At 31.6% G+C, this 12,940-nt stretch overlaps 2 protein-coding genes across 2 annotated transcripts; one reads left to right on the top strand and one right to left on the bottom strand.

Moving 5' to 3' along the window:
• The first annotated feature begins 3,782 nt into the window (after window positions 1-3,782).
• LOC106414059 (auxin-responsive protein SAUR32) lies at window positions 3,783-4,705 on the top strand. Its single transcript, XM_022707842.2, has one exon. The coding sequence runs from the start codon at window positions 4,075-4,077 to the stop codon at window positions 4,432-4,434; it is 360 nt and encodes a 119-aa protein (XP_022563563.1). The 5' UTR covers window positions 3,783-4,074; the 3' UTR covers window positions 4,435-4,705.
• Window positions 4,706-10,579: 5,874 nt separating this feature from the next.
• LOC106414594 (NAC domain-containing protein 66) lies at window positions 10,580-12,294 on the bottom strand. Its single transcript, XM_013855220.3, has 2 exons — window positions 11,903-12,294; window positions 10,580-11,584 (listed from the first exon to the last, which is right to left on the bottom strand). Exons 1-2 carry the CDS (start codon window positions 12,072-12,074, stop codon window positions 10,758-10,760), a joined length of 999 nt encoding a protein of 332 aa, XP_013710674.2. The 5' UTR covers window positions 12,075-12,294; the 3' UTR covers window positions 10,580-10,757.
• Window positions 12,295-12,940: the final 646 nt, after the last annotated feature.

A 12,940-nucleotide genomic window follows, 5' to 3' on the forward strand; every position in this document is an offset into this window, starting at 1 on the left:
CAAATCGAGTTTTCCTGCCAAAACTGTAAAATCGCGTTTTCCCGCCGAAACAACAAAATCAAGTTTTACGCCGAAACCGGCAAATCGGGTTTTCCCGCCGAAACCGCAAAATTGAGTTTTCCTGTCAAAACCGGCAAATCGAGTTTTCCCGCCAAAACTGTAAAATCGCGTTTTCGCGCCGAAACAACAAAATCAAGTTTTCCCTCTCAAAATCGCAAAATCGAGTTTTTCCGCCATAACCGCAAAAACAAGTTTTCCCGCGGAAACCGGCAAATCGTGTTTTCCCGCCAAAACTACAAAATTGTGTTTTCCCGCCGAAACCGCAAAAACAAGTTTTCCGCCGAAACCGGCAAATCGGGTTTTCCCGCCGAAACCGCAAAATCGAGTTTTTTCGCCAAAACCGTGAAATTGAGTTTTACGAGTTTTCCAGAAAAACTTAATTTTACGTTTTCACGGGAAAATTCGATTTTGAGGTTTTGGCAAAAAACTCGATTTTGATTTTTTGGCGGGAAAACTTGATTTTGAAGTTTTGACGAAAAATTCGATTTTGCGTTTTTGGAGGGAAAACTCGATTTTGTTGTTTTAGTTGAAAACTCGATTTTGCGGTTTCGACGGAAAATTTCGTTGTTTAGTTTTTGGCGATAAAACTCGACTTTAAGTTTTTTTTTTGGTGAAAAACATTATTAAATATTGTATAATAGTTGTGTGAATCAAAATAAAAGGGTTAGAATTTAAACCCTGGTCCTATTAGGGTCAACCCTGTTCAAAAAATGAGAGTTAGGGTTACAAATGGGTTTGCAGGGTCAGGGCTAACCCTGTTAGGTTGAGCCCATATTAACATCCCTAGTTTTCATAACATCTGTCGAAAAGGTTTACAAAGCTAAAGGCATAAAGTGTGGAACGAAGGAATGTTTTCTTTTATACATTCGCTGGATCAGAAGAGCAGGAGCAAGTGAGATACTTAAAATAAACAGATAAATGTTAAAAATAAACACCAATCTAAAAGAAATTGCGTAAAACATTACTCCCTCCGTTTCGAATTAGATGTCGTTTTAGAACAAAATTTTCGTTTCAAAATTAGTGTCGTTTTATGATTTCAATGCAAAATTTATTGACTTTTTATTCTAATCTATTTTTCTATTGGTTGAAATCTGGTTAGGTTTATTGGTAATGATGTTTTTATTTAGTAAATAGATAAACTTAAATGTTTTATTAATCTGTGTGTAGAAATTTAGAACGATAAGTAAAATGAAACGGAGGGAATACAAAGTAAGAGTAAGAGCATCTCTAATGTAAAACTCAATTTTTTTCCAAAATGGAATAAAAGTGGTTACAGAGTAAAATGTTCCAACTTTAAGAACAAAATAAAAATAGATTACTCCATAAATGGAGTAAACTTTATTATAGAGTAGAATATGAAGTTGAGTTGGAGTATTTCTTATTTAATATCTATTTTTAGTTTATTTTAAAGTAAAAAATAGAATTAGGTTGAAGATGCCTTAAAAAAAACTAGAATTTGATTTTTGTTTTCCAAAAGTTTATCTTTTCACTAGTGATTACACAAATCACTATGTGTCTAGAGCTGGGAATTTGGGTCATTACCCGCGGGTCCCGCCGCAGGGCGGGTGCGGGTCGATCGTTTTACAAATTTCAGCATGCGGGTGCGGGTGCGGGTTGAGTCGATAGCGGGGCGGGTGCGGGTCAACCAAATTTGAGTCGCGGGTATCCGCCGACCCGCAAAATAAAAAAAATATTATTTTTTTCTAAAATTTTTTAAAATAAATAAAAATAAAAATAAAAATATGTAAAAAATATATAAATTAATGAAAATTATATAATTTAAATTATAAATGTATAATTTTTATTATAAAAAGTAATTAATTGATAAAAAAATAATTATTTATTAAATTTAATATTATATGCGGGCCCCGCGGGTTACCCGCAATCTTAGCGGGGCGGGTGCGGATTTACGATTTTTCTTTCGCGGGTTATGCGGGTCGGAATTTTGAGTTTAAAAAATAGAGTCGATCCGCGGGTTGGCGGGTCATGCGGGGCGGGTTGACCCGCGAACCCAGCCCTATATGTGTCTGATTGGTAAACATATTAGCGTAAAACGGAGTAAAACTATTTATGTTGGGCCCACTATATCTAGAGTAAAACTTTTTTTTGTTATCATGTGTTTTAGTTTTTTTCTATCGCTGCTCTTTTCTCCACTAATAGGAGGTGGAAAATATATCGCCCATTAAGTGGGATCCATATAACTTTGCCTTTACTTTTTGGTTTCACCCTTTTACTCCACTTTACTTTAATATTTTACCGATCAGAGCCTATGTCTTTTACATTTTGTCTTTTTGAATTTGTTTTCAATTTACAAGTTACTATGTTCTTTATGAACGAAGACTTTGACCTTATTTTTTAAAACTACGGTTTCAGCGTCTGTCTTTCTAGCTACCTCTAGGATTTGATGTCAAATTTAAATCGGTGTTCCATTGTGTCTTTGCATTGATGTTCTTTTTTACACCATGGTGAGTTATTTTTATCTTTTCCCAACTAAACTTTTGATTACCGAATATCTGTGGCGCATTGTTATGCAACCTTTTAAAAATTTTGGGAAAACACATTCTCGATATATACTCAACTGTTGCCAACAATTTTTTATTTCTGTACGGAAAATAATTTCTGATTAATTTGGTGCTGAAGTTTTTGATATGTATAATGTATTTCATGATTCTTAGTGTTCCGTTTTCTTATCAATACAAATCTGGTTTAAGATTTTATGGATGTTATAAACAAGATTTTGAACGTTGTAAAGAAACAAGATTTTGAACGTTGTAAAGAAACAAGATTTTGAAACATTGGTAACTGGAACTTTATATTTGGACTCTTGTAGTGAAGGAAAAGGCCCAATTCTACAAACAATTTTCTTTCATCTTTTGCTTCTTTTAACATTTGCACCAAAAAGGTCAAGTGGGCCTAAATAAATTTAAGAAATATGGATAGCATGTATTATGAAACGAAAATAATATAATATCGTTTAAATTGTGTATACCATAATGATTTTTTGTCAAATAATAAATTGATCCTAACAAACAGAAAACAAGAATCCTAGCTTTCTCTCTCATCTCTGTTCACGCTCTCGTACTTTTCACAGGGAAAAGAGAAAGCTTGCCGTTTTTGTTGCCGGTTTCTCTCCGGCTTTGCTTCCCGACGTTCGGGCTTCTGACTCTGGGCTGCGGTGGCTCTCATAGCACTGCTTCGCCGGCTTCGATTCCGGAAAACGGTGGCTTATAAAGCACCGATTTCGCCGGTTTTTGTTTCGATCGTCGCGTCTTGCTTCATCTTCTTCACTGACTCTCTATCTGATTCTCTTTTCTTCCTCTCCTTCGGAAGATCGGAGCTTGTTGGATCGATTGAAGACGGTGGTTATCCTTCTAAATGCGACGATTCGTCAGACTAGAAATCCCGGTTAGAACTTTTGTGAGAACTACTCTGTTGGTTCTCCACAGGTTCGTTTCTTCGCTGATGGCGGAGCTCCGGCGCTCATCTTCTCTGACTCCGGCGAAGGAAGTGATCGCTCGCCTTGACGCGTGTCCTGAGAATGCTGGGCGTTCCTGCACGTGGTGGGTGACGTGTTCGTCGTTTCCTTCCCAACGGTTTGCGTTTATTGGGCTGACGGCCCTAAGCGTTTGTTTAAGTTCGCCATTTCTGTTTGGGTCTTTTGTTGTATTAATGTTGTACTGTTTTGGGCTTTGTTCTTATTGGGCTTAGACCCGTTAATAAATCTTCCTGTGAAAAAAAAAAAAAAAAAAACAAGAATCCAATTGTTTCCCTCCCTTTACAAAAAGTCTCACTTTTGAACCTTTTATTGTTTTATCGCAGTCACCAAAGCTCATTAAATCCAATTTTTGTTTTCTCCTCAACAAAAAATTGGCCACTTTATTGTGTCATAAACTCTCTCCCCTTCCACTTGAAAACCCTTGGCCTCTCTCAAACCGCTTTCCAAGCTAAATATTATCGTGAAGTTTAACATTTTTTCCTCAGTTTTCTTTTCTCTTCGTCGTTTTAAAAATTATTATGGGTTCCCGAGAGAAAAACCTCAAGAGCTTCCACTCAAATCGTTTTAAGAACAACATCAAACAAGGGATCAAAGATGTTCCAAAGGGTTGTTTAGCAATCAAAGTGGGATCAAGAGAAGAGGAGAAACAAAGATTTGTTGTCCCTATTTTCTATTTTAACCATCCGTTGTTTATGCAACTCCTAAAGGAAGCAGAAGAAGAGTATGGATTCGAGCAGAAAGGTACCATCACAATCCCTTGCCACGTGGAGGTTTTCCGTTATGTTCAAGACAAGATCCATAGAGAGATATCGGTTAATTATCATGGTAATCATCATCATAATAACCACAACCATATTGTTGGATGTTTTAGAGCGTAATGATTATGATGGTATATGAGCATGAATATAAAGATGATACATGCAAGCACTAGCAGTACAAAAAGATTGTCTTTGCTTTTAATATTTCAGCTTTTGTTCTTTTTTAATTTTGTTTTGTTTTAGTCGTTTGATATTCTTGTGGAGTTGTGGAGCCAAACACGGCCTAACCCACAAGAATAATAATAGAAGTGCATGGTGTTTGTAAATATGAATGTAAAAAGCGTGAGATTATGAATGTTAGTTGTTCAATTTATAGTTCTTTTCTGCTCTATATGTTTATGTGATGGACGATTAACACGAAGGTGAAGATGATTGTAGGAAGCGATGACGAAGAAGCTTTGGCAATTTGCGTTTGATATTTTGTTAGGAGACGTATAAGTTTGAAATGTGGAAAAGGGATAATCAGTAATAAATAAAATGTTTCCATTTTTTTTTGCTTAGTAAATTGTTTCCACTTGTGAGTAAAAATCAAAGATTCGGTTTATATCAATTTTACAACTGTTCTTTTTAGCAAAAGAAAGTAATAATAATGTTGCTTTATCTTTCTATTGTAACGCCCGGTTTCTACGTCGGCATTAAATTTTATTGACTCGAAAAGTAAATTATCTGTCCATAGAAACCTGCAGACAAAATATAACAAAAACTAGTTGGACTCTGTTTTATCAGTATGAGACCATCACCGATGGTTTCCTCAAAATGAATTTGTGATTTGTTCCAATGGTTCCCCTTATTTTCTCTTTCAATTTTTATTATATTCATTTTTCAACTTTTTATTTATTGCAAATAACACATTTTATTTTATAAGTTTTAGATTATACTCACTTATTTTTAAATTCTACAATTTAACCAAACTTTAATTTATAAAAACAAATATTTATTACATTAATAAAAATACATAACAATACACAAAGTAATATTAAAATTTTACTTAAACAACACTATCACTATATTTTTTTCAACAAATGATCAATCAACACATTTTGAAGAGAGAAGTGTTTTCTATTTTATTTTCTTTTAATTATATATTATAATTATAAATTATATTTTAATAACTAATTATTGGTAATTATATTTTAACAAGTTTAATCAATATATACATATTGGATATAAAGTTATAAAAGTTATGTTTAGTGTTAATGTTTTGTTTATACATAAAATAAAGATTGTCAAAAAGTAAATGACCATTATGTAAATGAAAAAAATTTGACATCAAAATGAGGTTGCGAATAGTGTTCCTTCAAATTTGAGAGAATACTGTTCATATCCTCACTTTTTCTCTCAAAATGAAGTACTATTGGAGATGAATTTCCCTCATTTTTGATGTTTTTCCTCATTTTGATGCACCATTGGAGATGCTCTAAGGACATCTCCAACAATGACACCAAATTTGGTGTTGAAATTACACCAAATTTGGTGTTTTGGTGTCAATTTGTTTTTGTCATCTCCAATAATAACACCAAATCTTACACCAAAGCAATATTATATATTATTTGATATTTTCAGTTGTAAAACTTTTATATTTCTATTGTTTGTAACTGATAAATAATAATTTTGTTTCATTTATATTTTTTTTTTGGCAACACATCTAGATTATATTTATGTTTTATTATTTGTAAGTGATAAATAATAATATTTACTAATTTATTTTGAAATATAATAATAAATTTAAAATTTAAAATTTTAATTATATGAAAATAAATTAAAATTACAAATAATATAATATGATTTATGTTTAATTACAAATTTGATAGTAATTGATCTATATTATTAAATGAAACATATTAAAATGTATTTTAGAAATTTTTTGTGATGAATATTATTACACCAAATGTGAAAATAAATTAATAATAAAAATATTACAATATATTTATGTTTAATTACAAATTTGATAGTAATTAAACTATATTTTTAAATGAAGCATATTAAAATATGTATTTTAAAGATTGGTGTGATGAAATTCACATTACACCAAATTTGGTGGGATGGTGTCAAATTTAGTGTCTTGTTGGAGATGAAATCACACCAAATTTGGTGTTTTGGTGTCTTGTTGGAGATGACCTAAGTTTAAATACTACTAGAATATAAAAATTATTGATATGCCTTAACAAAATTTAATTTCTTGAAATATCTCTCTATTTATTCAGAACTATATTTGAAAGATCCAATGTCAATGTTTCGTAATATACTCTATTCGTTCTTAAGAGATTCATATTCTAGAGAAAATTTTTGTTTCAAAAAGATACATATTTTATATTTTCAATGTAATTTTTGTTTACTAATAATGAAAAATTGTGAAGTTCAAGAACATTAATTGCATTTTTTAAAATTTTATTGGTTTAAAAATATATGAAATATAAAATAACAAAAAACTATGCATTTATAACTAAGTTTTGATATGTTTTATTAAAATGTATGAAAATTCTAAAACATTGATTTTTTAGGAACGGAGGGAATATGTCTTCACACAATATAGTTTTTTTTCCGCCGCGAGAGTTATGATTTAGTTATTTATAAAAAACATAAAATAATAAGCTACACTATCGCGGTATTTGACCTGTTAAGTGGCACATTCTTTAAAATTTCTATGTAATTTGAATCTTTTGTGTAGCATATCTGCGATAAAAAAATATTATGGTGTGTTGGAATACATCAAAGTAAGAAACAAAAAGTCGAATAAACATTTTAAGAAATACAGTTGTTAGAACTTTAGAGATTCCCCAAATTTCCGTAACACCATCTCGGATGGCTTACTCTATTTTTTTTTCTAAAATAGAGTAATTCTATAATAAAGCTGGATGTTGCTCTAATGGTATTCTATTTTAGAGTGAAAAATAGAGTAATGAACAAAAAATAAAAAAATTACTTTATATATAGAGTAAAAATATGTTTACATTATTATAAAATAGAAAATAGAGTATTTTGAAACATTTTTACTCTGAACTTTATTTCAGAGAGGAAAATAGCGCGGAGCTGAAGATGTCCTTGGCAAAATGGCTTAAGTGGAAGACGAATCCACTCAAACTCAGCGATCATGAGTCATGGCGTGTAATAAATGGCTAGGATTCAGTTGTCGGTCGAGTGTGTCGCCACTTACATATCCTTTGTCTTTATTTGACCCCACTAGTGGAAAGCCTTTATATATATATATTTTTTTAATTATGGTTATTACAATAATCATTAATCAACATACCTCTAGAAAATACTACCCTTTTCCTAGTCCTATCAAATTTTTGATGTTAAATAACATTAGACGATGATAAAAATGTCGATTTAACATATTGTGTAGTAAATTGTAATGTACAGTTTATTTTCATAATGGTCATCACCAATCCGTACCACAACCGAACATTAAGGGGATAATCAAGAGAGACACAGACAAGAAGGTGTCTCAATTAAAAATTTGCGACACGGACATGATCATCTATTAGCATAAACTATAAACAGTATGGGCCTAGTCCAATATTATACCAAGCAGAAGCCCCTACACAACCCACATACTTGAAACATATTTTTTTTTTACTTGAAACATATTTTTTTTTTTACTTGAAACATATTGTACCTCCTAAAAGATCAGTAGAGAAAAGTTGATGCCTCGAAATCCAATTTTCAAATGTAAGTTTTTTTTTTTTTAGAACAAATGTAAGTTACGTCCGTTATTTTATAACAAGATCAATTGATCACAATAATTCGAATCTAGCTCCGTGAAGCTAAAGTGGAATATGAAGTCAAAACGGGACGGGTATTATTATGCCGTATTATTATGCCTTCTACTAACACCAAACACAAATTATGAAACAAAAAGTTCATATTGGAACCATCCATTTTTCTTCGAAAGTAAGATTATTTACCGTGAAAAGATTACTCAACAAAAACAAACAATAATGGTTGATTAAAAATTTAAATTTAAAATACTAACCAGAGAGAGATTATTGGTAGATAGGCTAGTTAGCTCTCCTTAGGCACTTGGTGCATCTTAATCCAAGTTTGTTGAGGTGATTAATCGGGCAATATATTAATCTGTTTCTAATGATGAAAGAAGCAACATGTCAACAGGCATTTAACCAACAACATATCTTAATTTCCCTAAGAAATATTCACTAATCGGAGGATAAAACGATAGAGATTAAACATAAAAAGCAAAAGAAAATCTAATCTATTAAAACTGAAGTAGACTTTTTAAATAACCCTGAGTTTTTCTCAAAAATTACAACTTTATGCCATTGATTTAAGAGGCTGTCGTTTTGAATATTTCCTTAACAGCCAACATAAATTGATGTCCCCTTTACCGATTTAATTGAAAACTAAACCGAATGAACCTTACGAAACTGTCATTTTTCAAATTTCCTAGACAACCAAACTTAAGTTACGTCCCATTCTCCTATTTAACTGGAAACTAAACCGAATGAACCAGAAATACATAGTTCTCCACGGCATGCCTCGGTTTAACTTGTTCTGCATAAACAAAACCAATAAATTGTGTTTACGCGGTTCATTTCTAATACATTGGTCAATTGATACAACTCAAATTCATCATAAATCAAATTGTCTCATTGTATTCCGGTTAGACATCACAAATCAAATTTTCTAATACATTGGTCAACCAAAACAAATTACAGTTAAAAACAATTAATAAAATTAATACATATAAACTATAAAATCATATTAAACATCTATTAAATATTGGTAAGTGGTAAAATATATACTGCTGTCCAAAAAAAAAAAGTGGTAAAATATATACTATCAATTATTTCTGAAAAAAATTGAACAATATCTATACTATTAAAGCAGAATCATTCTTAGGATTATGCCACTGATTTTTCCAATTAATTACAAAAATTGCCTAACAAATTAGAAAGTAGCATGTTTTTGTCCAACTAAACAAAACAACCCAATAATTTAAATGATTTATCCATCAAAATTTTAAGCTCATTTCGTGTATGTTTACTAACCTATCGAAATTCGTTTGTGTTGTAACCCTATACCCTAAAACTCTATTCAAACCCTAACTCTATTCAAACCCTATTAACACCATCAAAAACCTGTTGTCCAAAAAACTATACCAAATATATTGGAGTTCATTATAATGTCTATGTCTTATTTAAAATTTTCTTATATGAAGCTGCCGAAATATATTTAATATTATATTTCAGTAATATTAATTATACTATTATAGTATAGGGTTAGCATATTTCGAAATCATTGGTTTTCAATGTTATTGACCTTTTAAACAGCCAACAATATTTAAATATTTAAATATAAATGCTTACCAATTTTGGTATATAATATAAATATAAATATAAAACATAATAAATAGAAACTCATAAATTTTCGAATTCAAATCAAATAAATTCCAAGAATATTTTCTATAACATCCATTTTTTCATAATTGCTATATACAATAAATTCAAAAGATAATATATAGAAACAAGATTTTCCAATTTAACATGCAGAGAATATATTATGTTTGACATGGTAACTGAATTTTTAGAATCTACACTATTAAGATAGAGATATTCGATAATAAAGAGAGGATCTCCCAACTTTCTCCCCAAGTTTCTCTTAAAACATAAGCACCTCGCTTTAAATCAGATCGATATTATAAATAGGCGGCACCAGTTTCCTATTCAAACTCACACCTTCGGTTTCAGAAATAATTAACATGTCTTAATTAATTTTACCGTAAATAATTTTAAATTTAATTTCTTACTGTTGTTTCCAATAACAAATTAATTATTTCACAATATTAACATTTTGTATAGATGAAAAATGAACGTAAACATAAAAAAACAACTGCTAACAAAAAATCATTAAGACACTTGATATACATTTTATGTATAAACATATTTGTTATAATAATAAACATGTCAAAAGAAACAAATCCGTGCTTTGAAAACGTGGCTAAAAATCTAAGACGTCCGGGTCAGAATCTAGTTATTTATTAAAAATCAATTCTGTCGACGAATTAAATTATCAGATCTGACTTTGTATCCCTTGAAATTATGATAATTTACGTTTGTCACGTGACACGGTATTATATTTTTCAATCGAAAGTGTAATTGCTTTTGATATTTAGCATCCAAAATTAGTTAAGATTATACTAATAATTAGCAAAACTATTCTTCTTCTATAAAGTAAAAACATTAAATAAAATGTACGCCACACAGATAATTTTTATTTTATGTAATGATTTCACATAACCACTGTAATTATTACAAGTCTGACCTTTTTCTTAAATGTTTCAACTACTATGATATGATCATTACATCTTTCTACACAATGTTTTTTGTTTGGTAATTAGTAATCACTTCCTCTTTCATTTTCCGTTATCCACTAATGTTGGACATGTGGCGCAACTCGTTGGACGATGGCGTCGTTCTCCCGAAATCTGTGTCATTCCAGACATCCATTTCTGGTATATAATAATCAGGCGTCAAACCAGTATTGAAATAACCGGGCCGGTTTAGTCCATGGAACGGTGACTGTGGGATCTCATAATATGAGTTGGGGCCATTTAGCTGCGAGGCAACGAGACGATCCAAAGAGGCCCAGCTAGTGATGGGATCCACAAGTTTACTGACGTGGCAGTTGCTGACTTGGTCGTCCATCAACCGCTGGTAACTCGCGACGGTGTTAGGGCACTCGAGGTTGGGGAGTTTTAAGAAAGGGTCTAGAATGGTCTCTTCTTTACAAGATTGCTCCATAACTTCAAGAAAATGGCCTATAGTCTCCTCGTTGAACGACGGCGTTTTGATCGATCTCGGGGGACTGCTGTTTACAGTTTTGCAAAGACTCTTCTTCATGAAAACACGGCACACCACCCATCCTTCGTCTCCTCCTATGACTTCACACGTTTCTAGAGTGACGTCATCGTCAAGATGAGAGGAGGAAACTAGTAGATTATCGTCGAGTCTATATTCGTGCATGATCCAGTCGGATTTTTGACCATGAGGGGCTCGACCTTTATAGAAGACAAGCGTTTTCCGCATACCGATTCTATCGCCATTGCTGTATATGATCTTGTCACGTCCGGTTGCTTTCCAAAATCCGACCGTGGTCGCTCGGTTGGTTCTTGTTCCCGTGGGATACTTCTTGTCCTTGTGGCTAAAGAAGTACCAATCGTTTTGCGGCGTTGTTCCAATCTTGCACATCTCTATATAGTAAAACAAAAGTTAGTTTCTAACTGATGAATCGTAATGGATGTAACTAAGATGTATAATTTTATTTCTTCTGCCAAATAGTAATATCGGAAAAAATAAATCAATTAAATATTATAACATCTCGTTAGAATCCCGCAAATCAAGTCGAACAAGCGGGTATATATTTTATTTTGTGAATATCCCTGAGATGAAATCACTAGTTGAAGCTTTTGTTTATGACTCAACGTGAACGGATTAATAAATTTAATATCAGCTCTGGTTATGTATACGTTATGTGAAATTATATTAATAAGACAAATTATATGATGAACCTTGAATATCCCAAGGCTCGAGCTTGTTGAGATCAACATCACGAATAACATCGAGATCAATCTTGATGTTAGATATTTTTTTGCGGAGGTAATACTGCAAGAGCTCTTCCTCAGTCGGGTGAAACCTAAAGCCGGGAGGCACTTGTGACTGTCCGTTTACTGATATGTTCATTGTTAAAGACAGGAGAGAGGGAGGAAGAAGAAGATGATAGAACGAGTTTATAACTAACTAATGCGTGTTTATATATACATGTGTGTGTACCTTTGACATAAACTGGCAAAAATAAATCATGCATGAGGAGAATGCATGTGTCCCATTGCTCTCACTTTTTTATTCTCTTTCTAATAAGTTTCCTTTTGAATTGAAAAGTACTAGTTGTGTTTCCTGGATATTTGGTGTTTCCATGATGTCATAATCCGTTCGCATGTGCCGCCACTTACAAATAAACATACGAGCCTTTAAGAACTTATTTTAATAATTCTGATTTGTCTGTTATCTATTCCCCAATGGAACTACCGGCGAATATAATTCCTTGGAAAATTACCATCTACTTCTTCTTCTGTTTCATATTAAATATTGTTTTACATTTTAAAATTTATTTCATTATAAGTATTGTTTTACATTTTTAAAATAAATATTTAATATTTAAAATTTTAAAACTTGTTTCATTATAAATATCATTTTATATTTTTAAGTATCGTTTATCCATTTAAAAGATAAAACAGAAAATTTAATTATTTTTTAATTTATGTCGTAAAACGTTAAATGATATTAATACTAATAATGAAACAGAAGGAATATAAGCTAATAGTGGCGTGTCGACGTGCAAAGAAATATCGAATACGCTATTCGATTGATTTCACCGACCTGTGCGTCCAATCGCATATTCACAATTCAATGTGTTTGCCACAATTTGTTAGCTCGCATGAGACTCTAGAGTTTACATTTTATCACAACCATTTTATGTTCTTCTGTCCGACTTAATAAAACCTCCAGATTATACAAATATAAAAAAGCACCAAAAAATAATAGCATGA

Source organism: Brassica napus, chromosome C8 (genome assembly GCF_020379485.1).
Source record: "Brassica napus cultivar Da-Ae chromosome C8, Da-Ae, whole genome shotgun sequence".
NCBI classification, from domain to species: domain Eukaryota; kingdom Viridiplantae; phylum Streptophyta; class Magnoliopsida; order Brassicales; family Brassicaceae; genus Brassica; species Brassica napus.